The 18,088-nt window shown below is 48.2% G+C and overlaps 1 protein-coding gene across 4 annotated transcripts in view; it reads left to right on the top strand.

Moving 5' to 3' along the window:
- Positions 1-18,088, top strand: part of LOC130363127 (nuclear RNA export factor 1-like) — an 85,775-nt gene that overhangs the window by 43,455 nt on the left and 24,232 nt on the right. For all 4 annotated transcript variants that reach the window (XM_056568507.1, XM_056568505.1, XM_056568504.1 and 1 more), the window contains 6 exons: positions 5,920-6,008; positions 8,730-8,837; positions 11,097-11,206; positions 11,314-11,350; positions 15,057-15,125; positions 16,487-16,542. In XM_056568507.1, coding sequence (XP_056424482.1) covers positions 5,920-6,008; positions 8,730-8,837; positions 11,097-11,206; positions 11,314-11,350; positions 15,057-15,125; positions 16,487-16,542 — 469 coding nt within the window. The remainder of the gene's footprint in view (positions 1-5,919; positions 6,009-8,729; positions 8,838-11,096; positions 11,207-11,313; positions 11,351-15,056; positions 15,126-16,486; positions 16,543-18,088) is intronic.

Genomic DNA, 18,088 nt, shown 5'->3' with positions numbered 1-18,088 from the left:
TGTGAGGAGACAAACACGGTGACATCATCAGCGTACGCTACCGCCCTCAGAGCCGAATCCGGCACCACCAGGTCCATTCTCACCCCCGCCAACGGTCCACAATCAATTCTTCTAAGGAAAGGATCGATTGCAAACACGTACAGCAAAGGGCTCAAAGGACAACCCTGACGGACACCAGACCCAACCTCAAAAGAGCCGCCAATCCAACCATTCACAAGCGGGAAACTCTCTGCCCCTACATACAAGGTCTTAAGCCAATCAACAAACCCCCCTGGCAGACCATATCTCAGAAGGACAGACCAGAGGTACTCATGGTTAACCCGATCAAACGCTTTTGCCTGATCCAAGGACATCAAGTACCCCTTCCAGTGGCCAGCCCTACCCTGCTCCACAGCCTCTCGGACACTGAGCACAGCACTAAATGTACTGCGGCCCGGAACAGAGCAATGCTGAGCCCCCGAAAGGAGCCGGGGTGCAAACTCCACCAACCGGTTAAACAGCACTTTTGCCAGAATCTTTCTGTCCGCATTGAGAAGTGCTATGGGACGCCAATTCTCAATGTGGGACGGGTCTTTACCCTTTGACAGGATGATCAGCGCTGACCTCCTCATTGACTTTGGCAGAGTGCCCGAGGATAGACACTCATTAAAAACCGCGGTCAAGAGGGGAACCAAAGTGTCCTTAAAGGTCTTATAGAACTCAGATGTTAAGCCATCCGGACCGGGTGACTTCTTGAGGGCAAGCCCATCAATAGCCATCCTGACTTCCTCTTCCCGGATCATCTCTGTCAAAACGTCAAGAGAGGGGTCTCGATATAGATCCTTCCTTCCCAAGAGGTGCGAGTAGAAGGATCTGACAACCTCCAGGATCCCTGATCTGGACCTTTTCAAGGATCCCGTACTATCAATCAGTCCTGAGACTACTTTACTATTCACTGACATCTTGCAGTTTCTGTAAGGGTCGGGCGAGCGGTACTTCCCGTAATCCCTCTCAAAAACCAAAGATGCGTGTCTGTCATACTGGCACTTCATCAACAAGGACTTCACTCTGGAGATATCATCACGACTACCTCCAGTCGAGACAAGGTTCTCAAGTTTCTTCCTCAGGCCCTGGTACAAGCGGTACCTGTTTAGGCTTCTGAGGCCCGAGAGCTGGCGGAAGAATCTCGCAACCCTTTCCTTGAAGATCTCCCACCACTCTGACTTACTGCTACAAAGGCCCAGCAATGGTACCTGGCTCTGAAGAAAATCCTCAAAGGACTGTCTTATCTCTGCTTCTTCCAAGAGAGACGAATTCAGCTTCCAATAGCCTCTGCCCATCCGGGGGGTCTCTGTGACATTCAGAGAAAACAAAATTAAACAGTGATCGGAGAACTCCACCTCAACAACAGACACTGCTGAAGAGACGGCTTCCTCCTTTAAATAAAACCTGTCTATCCTAGACCTACAACTACCCCTATGATAGGTGAATCCCGCGTGGCCTGGGGTGTGCCGGATGTGGACATCCACCAGGCGAGCCTCACTCGCTATGCTATTAAGGGCGACGCTATCATAAGTCAGCTTGTCTCTGGCACCTCCCCTGTCTTGGGGCCTCGTGACAGCATTAAAGTCCCCTCCAAAGACCACCTGCCGACTTGTAAAAAGATAGGGCTTGATCCTCATAAAGAGACACTTCCGGTCCCACTTAGACTGTGGGCCGTAGATGTTAATAAGGCGAAGTTCTTGTCCCCTCATGAGGACATCTAAGATCAGGCACCTCCCCATTTCTAACTCGATAACCCGTCGGCATTCTACCGCTGCGGTAAAAAGGACCGCCACTCCGCTATATGGCTCGGCCCCAAGAGACCAGTAGGAGGGCCCATTCCTCCACTCTCTTTTAGCCTTGTAGATAGATGACATATCTGTTAGCCTGGTCTCCTGCAAAAATAAAATATCAGCATTAATATGGGCAAAAAAATCATAGGCAGCAAAACGAGCTGTATCTGACTTAATGCTGGCGACATTAATGGACGCCAGCGTCAACGGAGAGGGTGCTGCCATCGAGGGTGATTGAGTTAAACAGCTTTCTTTTTCCCACTCCCCTTCTCACCCTCCACATCAGAAGAACTCTTCACCCTTTTTAGAGAAATAGAAGTGTCCATCTCACCAGACGTCGTTTTACTTTCCTCATCTCCGGATTCTAGGCCTGTCCCTTCCCCTGAGGACATAACCTCCCCAGGGGAAGAGGACTCGGTGCCCCCTGGAAGCCCCTCTGCCACCTCCCCCTCATCCTCCCCTTCCGAAGAAGAGGAGGAGATGTCCATGAGGGGTCGGAATCGATTGGAAAGGCCAACCAGAGGGGAGTCAGTTTTGCCTTCCTTTGGCACCTGGACCAGGGTGGGAGAAGATCTTAAATCTCCCTTTTTTCTACTTGTACCCCGCTTTCGTGTCTCCTTCTGCCATCCCCCATCATCCTCCTCCACGCTATCTGAGGAGATGGCACCTTCCTCATTCTGGATCCTCCTGACCTCCTCATTCAACTCGCCATCCCTCGGGGTCTCAGCAGCAAGGTTGGCCTCTGGGACAGAATCAGAGGTCGTCCTGGTGACCCGGGCTTTCCCCATCACCCTATCCCTTTGGCGTTTATCAAGACGTCTTAGTTGGGCTGGTGTCTTTCTCTTGCTGTTCCTCACTGACCCCTCAGTTCCTCCACCCCTGCTAGTCCCCTCCCCAGCAGATTCCGGCTCGTGATCTTCACCCGCTGGGGACAAGACCGCATTAGCGAAAGAACGAGGACAACGACTGAATGGGTGACCTAAGTCACCACACAGGTGACACCTAATCTCTGCACAAGATGCGGCAAGATGGCCTACACCCCCACACAAGGCACATTTCTGCACCGTACAGTTTGCACTGAAGTGTGTGGGGTCACCACATCTGTGACAGAGCTTCGGCTGACCCCGGTAGAAAATCTGGATACGATCCCTACCGAGAAAGGCAGAGGATGGAATATGGGTAACTGTATTTCCTGAACGCTTAAGTTTTACCAAAAACGTCCAGGCTCCTGACCAGATGCCAAACTCGTCCCTGTTCTTCTGCGGGACCCCCATTACCTCGCCATACCGTCCTAACCAGGTGATGATGTCAACACAAGAGAGTGATTCGTTACAGGTCAAAACGGTCACTTTTTTATTTCGTTTTGACGAGACAATGCCTGTACGGCAAAGTCTCGCCAGCCGGGCTCATTCTTTACCAATTCATAACTCGACCAGAAAAGCTCAAGCCCCTCTGGCCGAACAAAACTGATATCGAATTCAGGAGTACCGTAGGGATGTATCAAGGCGAAGATATTGATTGCCTTGAAGCCCATCTTTAGCAAGAGCTCAACCACTTTGGTCCTTGAAGGACACATATCTTCGCCCTGCCACTGAAGACTAACCACATTCCTACGGTTACTACCTGCCCCGGCTGTTGGGAGGGACCACACAGTATCGCCCCCTCTTTCCTCTCGGAAGGCAGAGAGACCGTGTCTCTCTATCCAGAAGGACAGATCAACTGCTCTACCCTCTACATTAATCGACCTTTCCCCCTTTTTCAGAGCTTCCAGGAGACGTCGCTGCAATAAACCGTCCCTAGAGTCAGGAGACGAGGAAAATATTCTACTTCCCCCAGCAGTGACATTGGCATAACTCCTATGGTCTGTCACCACTGGGGGGGCAACCGGACCAGACCCTACACCTACACCACTGCCAATGACAACATCCCCACCACCCCCAATGACAACATTAGCACTTCCCCCAACAACATTGTTTCCAATAGCCTCATCTGTAGTCCCATCACCACCACCCCCAATTACAGCAACAGCAAAATCACCTTCTCCAATAACATTAACCTCCATCCTCTCCCCAGTCATACACCCCGCACCCCCATTTACCTTCTCATTCACTCTAGCTGGACCAGAAATAGCAAATCCGGGAAACGAGGATGATGATGTTTTTCCCCGTTTTGCCTCGGCATCACAGGGCACTGGGGCTGGGACAACCTCCGCTGGCCCTTTAAGGGACCGGGCAGCATGCTTGCCCGGTCTAGAGGAGGCCCCAGCCCTGTTCTTATTAGTGCCCTCCGCCTCATCAGCATCATCTCCAGTCTTCTCATGGCGCCGCTGATCAATGAAAAATAAACGTTTTTCTTTACTTTTAGGAGTGTCTGTTATGCCCTTTGTTACCTCCGGCACTGAGTCACCCCCCTCTCCCACAGGGGAGCGAACTACAGCACCGGAGTCTGCCTCTATGCCCACCGCTGGGCCGCCCTCATTGTACGGCCTTGCAGCCGATGCCTTCTCTGCTCCATCCCTGCTACTGCAAACAGGCATGGAGCTCTGCGCCCTTTTAGTATCTGTACTCTCCCCGCACCTTTGCACCGAGTCCACCACAGAACACGGGCTGGGCTGGGTAACGGGGCTTGCACAATGAGCTGACCCTGCGGCCGACTCAGGATTTACAGGGAGGGGGGTGTAGATGTAACTCACCACTTCTTGCTGCTTTGGCTTGGTCTTCTTCTTCTTACCCCCAGGTGCCTCATTTGGGAGCTCATCTCCAAACACCAGATTCTGAGGACACACTGGGGATTCCAGCATGCGGATCTGGGCCATTAGCGCCCCTCCCTGGTAGCTGCTGTCACTGTCCTCCCCTGAGTCGGCAGGTGATACTGCTGGTTGCTGTGCAGGGGGCCCACTGTACGGGGCCTGCTGCTGTTGCCGCAGGCCACCAGGTGGATCTGGCTGTTGTTCTTCCTCCATCTCCTCCACATCATCCACCTGGCTCTCAGGTTGCAGCCCCATCAACCTTTTATTTTTATCTTCTTCTTTCACCCTGAAGCGCTCCTCATTTTCCAGTTTCTCTTTAAATGGCCCACTCTTCGCCAGTAATTCTCCTCTCCTCCAAAGCTTGTATTTCAGACATGAGTCTCTTTATCTGCCCCTGGATCTCTGTCTTTTTCCTTTTTGGAGTTACCTTAGCCCTGGCACGGGCACAGCGCAGTTCCTCTCGGAGCCTCCTGATGGCCTTACAGGCGTCTTCATACTCACGGAGGTGACTTTTTACCCGGGAGGTATAGGTGGAAATAGACTCCCGGGTCCTCAGCACTCCCCAGCCTTCCTCACTGAGGTCGGCTTCACCTCCGTGAGCAATCTGCCTTCTTCCAGACAAACCCAGCTTTCCGCTGGCTGCACCCAGCTTTTCCGAGGAGGATCCAGCTTTGCAGCTTCTCACCTCTGTGGGGGGAGTTGGAGCAGCATTGCTGCGACTCCTAGTAGAACGCCTCACCCCCAAATCCTCCGATGTACAGGCCGCTTGCTGGCCTCTACTGCTCCCCTGCGGCCTAGTCCGAGGAGCAGAAGCCTGGGCCTCTCCTCCCTCACTCATGCCTGGAAACCCACTCCCTCCCTGGGGAGGAGGAAGCAGGTCCCAGGTGAAACAGATGGAAATCCCTGGAGCTCAGGAGGCACAGCAGACACCACCACACAGCTGAAGCACGACCACACCCGCAACTAATTGGTCAGCACCCCAGAGCTGTACTCACTATTCTGCTGGTGGGGTCACTGTGTACATACATTACATTACTTATCCTTTACTGATCCTGAGTTATATCCTGCATTATACTCCAGAGCTTTTCTGGCACCAGTTGATTTAAAAAAAATTACAATGTTTTCCACCGGAGTACCCCTTTAAAGTTTTTTAGATTTTCTGACAAGTGAAAAAAATGGAAAAACATTTCCAAAAATTTATACAAAAGGTGAAAAATTTGATGACACATTCCCTTTAAAACCAGCTATAGTACTCAGAGATAACATGGTATATTACACAGGGCGCCATGTGGTCAGCCCAAGACTGATACAATAATATTATTATAAAAATATGAATATGTTCTTTTCTTCCTATAGATTTGCTTTCTGCCAACGTTTTCTTTTCTGTGAACAACGCTTCAGCGACAGAGGTCGTATTACAGATCATCTCGGAGTATTACCCCCAGGTATCAGTGCAGTTCAGATGACCATACCCACCTCTGTCCCCTCCAAACAACAAAGAAACACAGATTATAGGCAGCACATGTAGCAACGATGTATCCATATGGCGGCACACACTGCTGGGTACAATGCTATAACCTTTACCGTAAATGATTTACCGTAAATGATCTATGCCAGGGATCTCCAGCCTGGTGCTCTCCCGCTGTTGCAAAACTACAACTCCCAGCATGCCCTGAGGTGCCATTTTTGCAATAGCTAGAGAGCCACAGGTTGGAGGCAACTAATCTACTAGTCTTAGCGGTCTGCACTCTGGGACCCCCCACAGTCACTGCTTTTATATATTAACAAGCATATTTGGTCCAATCATCTATGTCAATGTTTCCAAACCAGTGTGCTTCCAGCTGTTGCAAAACTACAACTCCCAGCATGCCCGGACAGCCTTCGGCTGTCCAGGCATGCTGGGAGTTGTAGTTTTGCAACAGCTGGAGGCACACTAGTTGGGAAACACTGATTTATGTTTATAAAAAGTGGAAAACTTTTTTTTTTTAAATCAACTGGTGCCAGAAAGTTAAACAGATTATGTAAATTACTTCTATTAAAAAATCTTAATCCTTCCAGTATTTACCAGCTGCTGTATACTACAGAGGAAATGGTTTTCTTTTTGGAACACAGAGCTCCCTGCTGACATCACAAGCACAGAGCTCTCTGCTGACATCTCTGTCCATTTTAAGAACTGTCCAGAGTAGGAGAAAATCCCCATAGCAAACATATGCTGCTCTGGACAGTTCCTAAAATGAACAGAGATGTCAGCAGAGAGCTCTGTGTTCTAAAAGAAAATAATTTCCTTCAGCAGCTAATAAGTACTGGAAGGATTAAGATTTTTTTAATAGAAGTAATTTAAAAATCTGTTTAACTGTCTGGCACCAGTTGATTTAAAAAAAATAAAAAAAATAAGTTTTCTGCCAGAGTACCCCTTTAACCCCTTAACGATGCAGGACGTAAATGTACGTCCTGGCGAGGTGGTACTTAACGCACCAGGACGTACATTTACATCCTATACATAACCGCAAGCATCGGAGCGATGCCCGGGTCATGCGCGAAAGGTCCCGGCTGATGATAGCAGCCAGGGACCCCCCGGTAATGGCCGACATCTGCGATCGCGCGGATGTCCGCCATTAACCCCTCAGATGCCGTGATCAATACACATCACGGCATCTGCAGCATTGCGGTCACTAAAATGGATGATCGGATCGCCCGCAGCGCTGCCGCGGTGATCTGATCTTCCAGAACGGCAGATGGAGGTCCCCTCACCTGCCTCCGCTGCCTTCCACGGGTCTTCTGCTCTGGTCTGCGATCCGCATGGTCCTAGCACTGATGGATTTCAGTGGTGCCCACTACAGACAGATTCCCTGGGCGGAAATTCAGCACTGTGGACGGGCCCTAACACACCCTTTGAGTTCGTTTTTTTAGGGCCAATACCGATAATCTGTGGCCTTTCAGGCCGATAGCCGATAACTTATACCGATATTCCGGTATAAGTTATCGGCTATTTCTCCACCCCCCCAAGAAGCCGCTGCAGATCATTGATTTAAAGCAGGCGCTTTAAATCAATGATCTGCAGCGGCTTTGGCTGAATCAGAGACCACCGCCGCCACCCGCTTCTCTCCCCCTGCCTGTCCGGGGTCCTCCCAACCACCGCCGCTGTCCCCCAGCCACCCCCTACCCCCGCACTGCCACCGCTGCCCCCCAGCCACCCCCCCCTACCCCCGCACAGCACACCGCCCCCACCGCCGCTGCCCCATTGCCTCCCCTATCCCCGGTTTTATAATCACCTGTTCCCGGGGTCCGAGTTCTGCGTTACTTTTGGCTCCCGTCCTGAGCTGTCACTGTGCGCACTGACGGTGACGTCACGTTGAAGACGTCACTGCGCTGCGCAGCGCACAGCGTAACGCAGACTCCGGGAACAGGTAATTATAAAACCGGGGATAGGGGAGACAATGGGGGCAGCGTGCAGTGTGGTGGGGGGGCGTTACATTATTGGATTATCGGCAAGGTAATTGCCGATAACGTCAAAAATCGTGAATATCGTCCGATAATATCGTCCAAACCGATAATCGGTCGATCTCTAGCCCATATTACTGGGGAAATTTGGGGTCACTACCTGTGTAAAGTCTACCGTCCTCCTTTATTGAAGGCCCTATTCACATTACATCTTGGGGCTACATGCTCGGTATGTGTCGGTCTTGAAACGTTGTGGGAATATTGGTATCTCTGTCTAGCCAACTAGAGATGAGCGAACTTACAGTAAATTCGATTCGTCACGAACTTCTCGGCTCGGCAGTTGATGACTTATCCTGCATAAATTAGTTCAGCTTTCAGGTGCTCCCGTGGGCTGGAAAAGGTGGATACAGTCCTAGGAGACTCTTTCCTAGGACTGTATCCACCTTTTCCAGCCCACCGGAGCACCTGAAAGCTGAACTAATTTATGCAGGATAAGTCATCAACTGCCGAGCCGAGAAGTTTGTGACGAATCGAATTTACTGTAAGTTCGCTCATCTCTATAGCCAACCTCACAAGGACCAGGGCACACCCCTCAAACCTCTTCTTGAATTTATTTATTTATTTATTAATGAATTAACTAAATAATTAATTTTATTTATTTAATATTTGATTTATTTATTTTATTTTTATTTATTTAAATACATTTGCTTTTCATTTTTTTGCAGCTCCTGTCTCTAAATTTGAGTCACAACAATCTCACCAAGCTGACGGGGTTTGCTCACCTCTTCTACCTGACCCCCCAGCTGCAGAGTCTGAACCTCTCCTACAATAAGGTGCGTGGCTTTCCTTGTGACATTGTCTTGTTATTGAGGTTCTACAACAGTTTTGGAATAAATATATGGAATAATAGTCTTAAAATAATGTGGAATAATATAGGATTACAACATGGAAACATAGAACCCAATAAATATCTCCATATAAGATTAACCCAATAAATAAATAAACTCAGGCAAGAAATTGTGGATAAACAAGGCCGCGATTTTTATTAAACAAGAAAAGAATTAACATGTAATGCTTTATTAAATTCATTTTATATTTATATAAGAAAACACAATTAATTTAAATAAATTAAAATAAAATATGTCCACTCGAGAATCGAGCGACTAAACCCCAATACAAACATCGCGACTGGAAAATAACTAATAAGGAATAGTATAAAAGGGTAAACTTAGAAATAAAATAAAATATGGTGGGAGGGGAGGGGGAGGGAGGGGCAGCTTGTAAACCGCCGTCTGCAGCGCAAGACACGGTGACGAAATCTATAAACTTCAAGGGGACCTCGAGAGGCAACTGGCCAATCAGGTAAGTGACAATAACAGACAATGCATGTGCATAAACCTACATTTATTTATTTATTTTTTTTGAATAAAAATTGTGGATCACCTACACACTGAACCCAGTATGAGTTCATGTTTCCATGGTCCCCCAATTTTTATTCATTGGGGTCCTTACAGGAGGAAGATGCTAAATCTACTACTGCATAGAGATAGATATAAAGGGGCATTCCATCCAAAAACCGAATAGGGCAGTGGTCTTCAACCTGCGGATCTCCAGATGTTGCAAAACTACAACTCTCAGCATGCCCGGACAGCCGTTGGCTGTCCGGGCATGCTGAGAGTTGTGGTTTTGGAACATCTGGAGGTCCGCAGGTTGGAGACCACTGGAATAGGGGATACCGTTGTGATTGCAGGGGGTCCGGCAGTGCTCGGCCGTCTCCAGCAGGTCCTGGAAGCATTGAATTGAGCGGTTTTTACGCAAGCTTGATTTGCTTCTCCAATCCTATTCCTCCGATCATAAAACGTATCACTAATGGTGCACCAAAATGAACATTTTGGACTAACACCGAAAAATTGCTTGGCTGAAACCTGAAACTGAAAATGACTCAATATATATTATAATAATAAAATAATTAAAGTGTTCAGATTACTAGAGCAAATGGGGAGCGAAGCGTGCTGCCCTGTGCTTCTCTTCCTGCGCACATTATGCGTCCTCCCTGGTCATGTGACACAGAGCCATGAGAGAACGTGCTTAGCACTGACTTCTCCCAGCTAGGTCTGAGCAAGATAGCAAAAGTTAAAGGGGTGTCCAAAGGATAGGGGATAAGGTGTCTGACTGCTGGGAGTGCTAGGCTTCGTAGCAGCCATGGTCGTCGCGCCCCCTCCATTCAATTCTATGGGAGAGACGAAAATACAGCGTTCTCTTTTTTTCTCCGTATCGCCCATAGAGAGATATGGAGGGGGCTCCGGGCTGTGGTCACCAGTAATCCTGCACTGAGCGGAGATCGATCCATGCATGCACTGGGGTACTGTACAAGAGATCGTGGGGGTCCCAGAGGTCAGACCCCCCCCCCCCAATCAGACACTTATCCACTATCCTGTATATAGAGGATAAGATAGAGGCAGAGTACCCCTTTAAAGGTGTCATACAGTGCGAGTAAATGGTGTCCTACAGCAGCGTTTCCCAACAAAAACAATGCTAGATGGGATGCAAATATTTTCATGCTCTGGTGGTAGGGTGCAACCATTTTATTTTTACCCCCTTAACGACCAAAGACGTATATTTATGTCCTTGGCCGACTCCTGCGATATAACGCAGGGTCACACGTTGACCCCGCGTCATATCGGGTCTGTCCCGGCATGTATCTGAAGCCGGGACCCGGGGCTAATAGCGCGCGGCAGCGATCGCGGTGCAGCGCGCTATTAACCCTTTAGACGCGGCGTTCAAAGTTGAACGCCGCGTCTAAAACGAAAGTGAAAGCTGCCCGGCTGCTCAGTGGGGCTGATTGGGACCACCTCAGTGAAAATGCGGTGTCCCGATCACGAGCGGAGGTCCTCTTACCTTCCTCCGGCGTGTCCCTTCGGCGATTGATTGCTCCAAGCCTGAGATGCAGGCTTGAGCAATCGACCGCCGATAACACTGATCAATGCAAAAACTGAAAAACCCATGGTCCTTAAGGGGTTAAAAAACCACAATGAGCTCTACTTTATATATTAGGCTTTAGTAATCATTCACGACTCCATTTTCTTTTGTAGCTTTGCAAAGTCCAGGACCTGGATCTGATCCACAACCTGGAGCTGAGGGAGCTGTGGCTGAAAGGAAACCCTCTTCACGGGGCTGTAGAAAGCTTCTCCGCCTATTACAGGTACAGCGGGCTGCGTTTTTACCATTCCTTCTATTATTTAATCTTTTTTCTATTAGACTATTGAACAAATGCAAAATTCTGATCTTTTTTTATTTTGCTTTTCACAGGTTGATAACCTATCACTTTCCTGCTATTGAAAAATTGGTGAGTATTAAAGGGGTACTCTGCTGCTCAACGTCTGTAAAAAAAAAACCAAAATAAATAACAGTTCCGAATGCTGGAGTCGGTGCTGGGAGTTCGTGACGTCATAGCCCCGCCCCCTCATGATGTCACGTCCCGCCCCCTCAATGCAAGTCTATGGGAGGGTGCGTGACAGCCGTCACGCCCCCTCCCGTAGACTTGCATTGAGGGGGCGGGGCGTGACATCATGAGGCGGCGGGGCTATGACGTCATGAGCTCCTGGCTCCAGCGTTCGGAACAGTTTTGTTCCAAACGCTGAGCAGCAGAGTACCCCATTAAGTAGGGATGTCCTAATACCATTTTTTTTTGGTAGGTCTGACCGAGTACAAGTACCGATACTTTTTTTAACAGGGAATTAATCAGCAAATTTTAGCATATATAACGCTCGACAACATGTTGTATATGCTAAAATCATTATCCTCACCATCCCTGGGGGACATTTGTGCTGTTATAAAGTCCCCCCTGCTGCCCGGCAAGTAGTCTCCTGGGCGGGGACTTACACTTATTAGCTCCCGTTGCTCTTGCCGTGGCCCCGCCCTGATGGCTTGAATAACGACTCCCGTCACCGATCTGCTCCCTAAGCAGACGGAGCAAAGCGGTGACGCGTGCCGTCAATCAAGGTGAGGGGGCTGGACCACGGCCGAAGCAACGTGAGCTAGTAAGTGTAAGTCCCCGCCCATGAAACTACTTGCCAGGCAGCAGGGGGGACTTTATAACTTAATATCTTCACCATCCCTGGGAGCACAAATGTCCCCCGGGGATGGGGAGGATAACGGTTTGAGTATATATAACACATTGTTTAGCGTTATATATGCTAAGATCTGCTGATTGATTCTCTTTAAGTACTCGCCGATACCAATTACTGATTTTTTTTAAATGTCATGTGACAGTTTATTTTTTTAAGTTGTTGTTTTTTTTTTATGGGAAAAATGGGGGGTGTTTTTTTTGTAAAGTTTTTATTAGAGGAAGGGCTATATATATATATATATATATATATATGTGTATATGTATAGCGTAGCATTGATCAGTGTCATCGGTGCTCCTTTACTACTGCCTGCCATGGCTGGCTGCAGTATAGTAGCGTTGCCGTCCTCTGAGCTGATCGGGACACCACGATTTCACCGCAGGGACCCTGATTAGCATCCCTGAGCTAACCCGCAGTTATTTCAGGACTTTTAGACGTCGCAATCAACTTTGATTGCAGTGTCTAAAGGGTCAATTCTGGACATCCCCTCAATCTGTGATGTTCGGCATTAGTCACAGGTCCCGGCTGTGATGCACGCTGCATAGTTCGGCAACCTCCATGATAGCTGCCGGCGGGGGTCCTGCTTCACTACTTTTTACATCCACAAAGCCATATGAGGCTTGTTTTTTTTTTGCAAATTTCATTTTTTAGCAATGCACTGGACGGTAAATATCACAGGTTATCTTTATTCTGTAGGTCAGTTCAATTGCAATGTTACCCAGTTAAAATAGCTTTTCTATTATGGTACTCTTTGACCTACACAGAGTCTTCTATTACAGGCTGCCCTATAAACATTTGTTTTAAAATCAACTGGTGCCAGAAAGTAAAACAGATTTGTAAATTACTTCTATTAAAAAAATCTTACTCCTTCCAGTACTTATCAGCTGCTGTATGATCCACAGGAAGTTCTTTTCTTTTTGTATTTCCTTTCTGTCTGACCACAGTGCTCTCTGCTGACACCTCTGTCCATATCAAGAACTGTCAAGAGCAGGATAGGTTTGCTATGGGGATTTGCTTGTACTCTGGACAGTTCCTGACATGGACAGAGGTGTCAGCAGAAAGCACTGTGGTCAGACAGAAAGGAAATTCAGAAAGAAAAGAACTTCCTGTGGAATATATAACAGCTGATAAGTACTGGAAGGATTAAGATTTTTGAATAGAAGTAATTTACAAATCTGTTTAACTTTCTGGCACCAGTTGATTTAGAATTTTTTTTTTTTTCCAGTGGAGTACCCCTTTAACTTATCAGACCCCCGCGGTCTTGCTGTGGAAGGTCTGATGAGCGCCCCCGAACCCCCGGCAATTGTCATTTCAGCTTTTATACGCTATGATAGGCATTGATCACTGCATCTAAAGTGTTGATTGCTGATGTACGTCATTAGCGGTGAGTCCAGGCTGCTGATAGCAACCGTTACTCACTGGTTATGAAGCGACCTCAGCTCCTGAGTCTCCTCTTCTTTCGTTGGAATCCGGATCCATGTCGGATGTTCTGCTACAGAACTTCTGTGATGTGCACTGAGCAGCAGAATCCCAATGAGAATCCCCACACAGAATTGATATCCGTAGTGTACATGGGCCCTTAATCATCACCTCCATAAAATTGGGAGGTAAAACCCTGAGTGGGCGCAGTTTCCCCAGAGGGGAAGCACCGCCCCCAATCAAGACATTACCTAAAGCAGTAATTGCAGGGACAGTAATGCATTCAATTACTTTTAGATGGAACTAGAAGGTGTTGCCTGTACCCCTCAGCTGTTGCTGGGTGGCTGTCCTTTCCCTAGAGCAGTGTCTCCCAACCAGGGTGCCTCCAGCTGTTACAAAACTACAGCTCCCAGCATGCCCAGACAGCCAAAGGCTGTCCGGGCATGCTGGGAGCTGTAGCTTTGCAACAGCTGGAGGCACCCTGGTTGGGAGACACTGCTTTAGAGAAAATGTAGTTTGCAGCTACATGTTCGCACATCCACAACATGCCCAACCGGTTCTCACGCTTCATAACCAGTGAGTACCGGTTGCTATCAGCAGCCTGGACTCACCGCTAATGACGTACATCAGCAATCAACTCTTTAGATGCAGTGATCAATGCCTAACAGGTCGTTACTATACTTAATGATCATGAAGTGCAAGCCCACTAGCCACGTCACGGCCACCTGTAAGTGGCGGGTCCTTAACGTCCCTAGCATAAAATGGTGGCGACCACCACTGCCGCAACACCAGCGCCCACAGGGGGAACGACCCGCTGGCAGAGGAGCTCCAATACCGCCCGAACCAGTCCTGGGCCCGCGCCTCCGCACAGACACGGCGCTGCGGGAGCAATGGCCGCCGCATAGCGCAGCACCAGTGTGTCAGCATTCTGCCCCTCCCCCTCAGCCCAGGCCTAAATAATTTGGCAGGAAGCCACAAAGGGCCCTATTCTTCCTGCCAGACACATGGTAAGTGAGCTTTTACACCTGGTCCCCCTGGTGCGGTGCTGTGCAGCGTCCATTACTGCTGCGGCGCCGTTTCTGTCGGGAGGTGTGGCCCAGGGACTGGTTCGGGCAGCAGTGGTGCTGCTCTGCCATTGGGCCGTTCCCCCTGTGAACACTGGTGTTGCGGCGGTGGTGGTCAACGCTCCTGCACACTATAGTACTCTGCTCCTTCTTTGGGACAGTGTTGGACACCCATCAGAATTAAATTCCTACATTTTTTATTTTATTTTACTGTAAATTTTTATTAAGGTTTTTTCAGTACAGTAATAAAACAACGTAGAATAAATTCTAATACAAACATGAGTCAGAAATAGTAAATTCCTACATTTTTTATCAACACACTCCTAATCTAACACAACTTTTCTGAATTCCTGTATGCACCCCATCTTTTCCGCTCCCCCGCAGACTTCTCCTCCTACCCCTTCCCTCCTATGTTTTATCTCTGGTATCTTCTCTTTTATAGGACGGGCGGTTATTTAAAGAGAATCTGTATTTTGAGCAAGAAGAACCCAAACCGCTTCCAGAGTCCAAGGTATATAGAACCTTTATCCACCCAATTTCCTTATATAATGTGACCGAAATATTGGGGGTCTCTAGTGTTACCCTCCACAGGACATTTTGGGGGCCTAAGTGGGTTGTGGAATATTAGAAAATCACGGCTGCTGTTATTCAGAAACAGCGACATCCTTATACATACCGTATATACTCAAGTATAAGCCGAGTTTTTTAGCACGATTTTTCGTGCTGAAAACACCCCCCTCGGCTTATACTCGAGTGAACTCTCCGCCTGTCAATCCCTTCTCAGTGGTCTTCAACCTGTGGACCTCCAGATGTTGCGAAACTACAACTCCCAGCATGCCCGGACAGCCATCGGCTGTCCGGGCATGCTGGGAGTTGTAGTTTTGAAACATCTGGAGGTCCGCAGGTTGAAGACCACTGCGGCCTTCGTCATCATCCAGACCCCCCCCCCCCCTTTAGTTTTCTACTCACCTCCCCTCGGTGGGAAGGAAGGGTGAGCTGGTCCGGGCCATCTATGCTGCAGGGACCGTCCGGTGGGAAGGGCTAGTTGTTCTGGGCTGTCCATCTTTACCGGGGGGGGGGGGGGCCTCTTCTCTGCTCCGGGCCGTTCGTCCCTGCGCATAAACGTCCCTGTGCGTCGTCGTCAAGGCAACGTCACTAGTCCAGGCCCGGAGCGGTGAAGATGGACAGCCCGGAAAGTCTAACCTTCCCCACCGGACGGTCCCTGCAGCATAGATGGCCCGGACCAGCTCACCCTTCCTTCCCACCGAGGGGAGGTGAATAGAAAACTAAAGGGGGGGGGGGGGGGGGTCTGGATGATGACTAAGGCTGCAGTGGTCTTCAACCTGCGTACCTCCAGATGTTTCCCATGCTGGGAGTTGTAGTTTTGCAACATCTGGAGGTCTGCAGGTTGAAGACCACTGGATCATTGACAGCTGGTGATGATGACAGGGGGGATGATGAAGGGGGGAGATGATGACAGGGTAATGATGAAGTGGGGGGATGATGTCGGGGGTCTGGATGATGTCGGGGGTCTGGATGATGTCGGGGGTCTGGATGATGACGGGGGTCTGGATGATGTCGGGGGTCTGGATGATGACGGGGGTCTGGATGATGTCGGGGGTCTGGATGATGTCGGGGGTCTGGATGATAACAGAGGGGGATGATGACATGGGGGGGATGATGTATTTCCCACCCTAGGCTTATAGTCAAGTCAATAACTTTTCCTGGGTTTTTGGGGTGAAATTAGGGGCCTCGGCTTATATTCGGGTCTGCTTATACTCGAGTATATACGGTAGGTTGTCACATGGAAATGTCTGATTTTGACCGAACTGCGCACAAATAATTTTTAACAAAATGTATTTTGTGTCCTAGGGAAGCTTTTTTGGTAGCGACGAGATCAAAACTTACCTAGCAAAGTTTCTGCACCAGTAAGCCAAATGTATCTCCGTACGAATTGTATGATGTTGGCCGGATGGAATCAAAGGTTTAAATATGTTTTTGTAGACCAGTGTTCACATACCAGGGTGCCTCCAGCTGTTGGAAAACTACAACTCCCAGCATGCCCGGACAGCCAAAGGCTGTTATTGACATTGCAGCTGACTCTGATACGAAGCACCAAAGAAGCACTCCATTTTTATTTATATTTTTGCTCATATCATGCACACTCACCATCACTAGTCGTAAAATGCAGTTTTATTCCAGAACAGCGGCATTTGTGTGTTTCATTACTATAACTGGGTCATGTCCTCACGAGTCTGACTTCCTGTAAACTACTGTAATCAGATCACTCCTGCTAGCTCCGAGACCACTCCCCTCCAGGTCTATCTGTATACTGCTGCTGCTATCTCTATAGAATAAGGATATATAGTTATACACCTCTCATCCAGCTCTATCTGTATACTGCTGGTATCTCTATGGGATCAGGATATATAGTAGTTATACATCTCTCATCCAGCTCTATCGGTATACTGCTGCTATCTCTATAGAATCAGGATATATAGTAGTTATACACCTCTCCTCCAGCTCTATCTGTATAATGCTGCTATCTCTATGCTTTTCTTGCTGAATGTTTTTTTTTAATGTTTTTTCAGCGATTTTCCCAAAATTGGGCTTTTTTACTGCAATTGTACAAATCACTGTAAAAGTGCAATTTTTGCGACAATATATTCAAATTGCAGCATAAACAATTGCAGCCCCCTCCCATAGACTTGCATTGAGGGGGAGTGGCCATGATGTCACGACCCTCCGGCGCTGCACCCGATGCTCTAAACGAATGCCAGGTGCAGCAGGGAGATCACTGGGGTCCCCAGCAGCGGGACTCCCACGATCAGACAAAATCAATATGTTTAAAATCCCCCTATTTTGACCACCTATAACTTTTTCATTTTTCCGTATATGGGGCGGTATGAGGGCCCATTTTTTTGCACCGTGATCTGTACTTTTTTTTATACCACATTTGCTTATATAAAACTTTTAAATCACTTTTTATAAATTTTTTGGGGAATAAAATGTGACAAAAAAAGCAGCAATTTTTGACTTTTCTTTACATTTTTTACGTTTACTCCGTTCACCGTACGGGATCATTAACATTATATTTTGATAGTTCGGACATTTACGCATGCAGCGATACCAAATATGTTTATTAAATTTTTTTTATGCTTTTTGGGGGGGAAAAAGGGACAATTTCCAATTTTATTGGGGGAGGGGATTTTTTACATTTTTTTCAAGCCTTTTTTTATTTTTACATTTTTCTAACTTTTGTTTTACACTTTTTATGTCCCCATAGGGGACTATTTATAGCAATCACTTTATTGCTAACACTGTTCGGTGCTATGCATAGGGCATAGCACTGATCAGTGTTATCGGTGATCTTCTGCTCTCGTCTGCTCGATCTCAGACCAGAGCAGAGGACCCCGGGAGATGGCCGGAGGCAGGTGAGGGGACCTCCGGCCGCCATTTTAAATGATCGGATCC

Source organism: Hyla sarda, chromosome 3, assembly GCF_029499605.1.
Source record: "Hyla sarda isolate aHylSar1 chromosome 3, aHylSar1.hap1, whole genome shotgun sequence".
In the NCBI taxonomy this organism is placed as follows: domain Eukaryota; kingdom Metazoa; phylum Chordata; class Amphibia; order Anura; family Hylidae; genus Hyla; species Hyla sarda.
The sequence above is the reverse complement of the archived record's forward strand: the minus strand, read 5'-3'. Positions and strand labels throughout refer to the sequence as shown.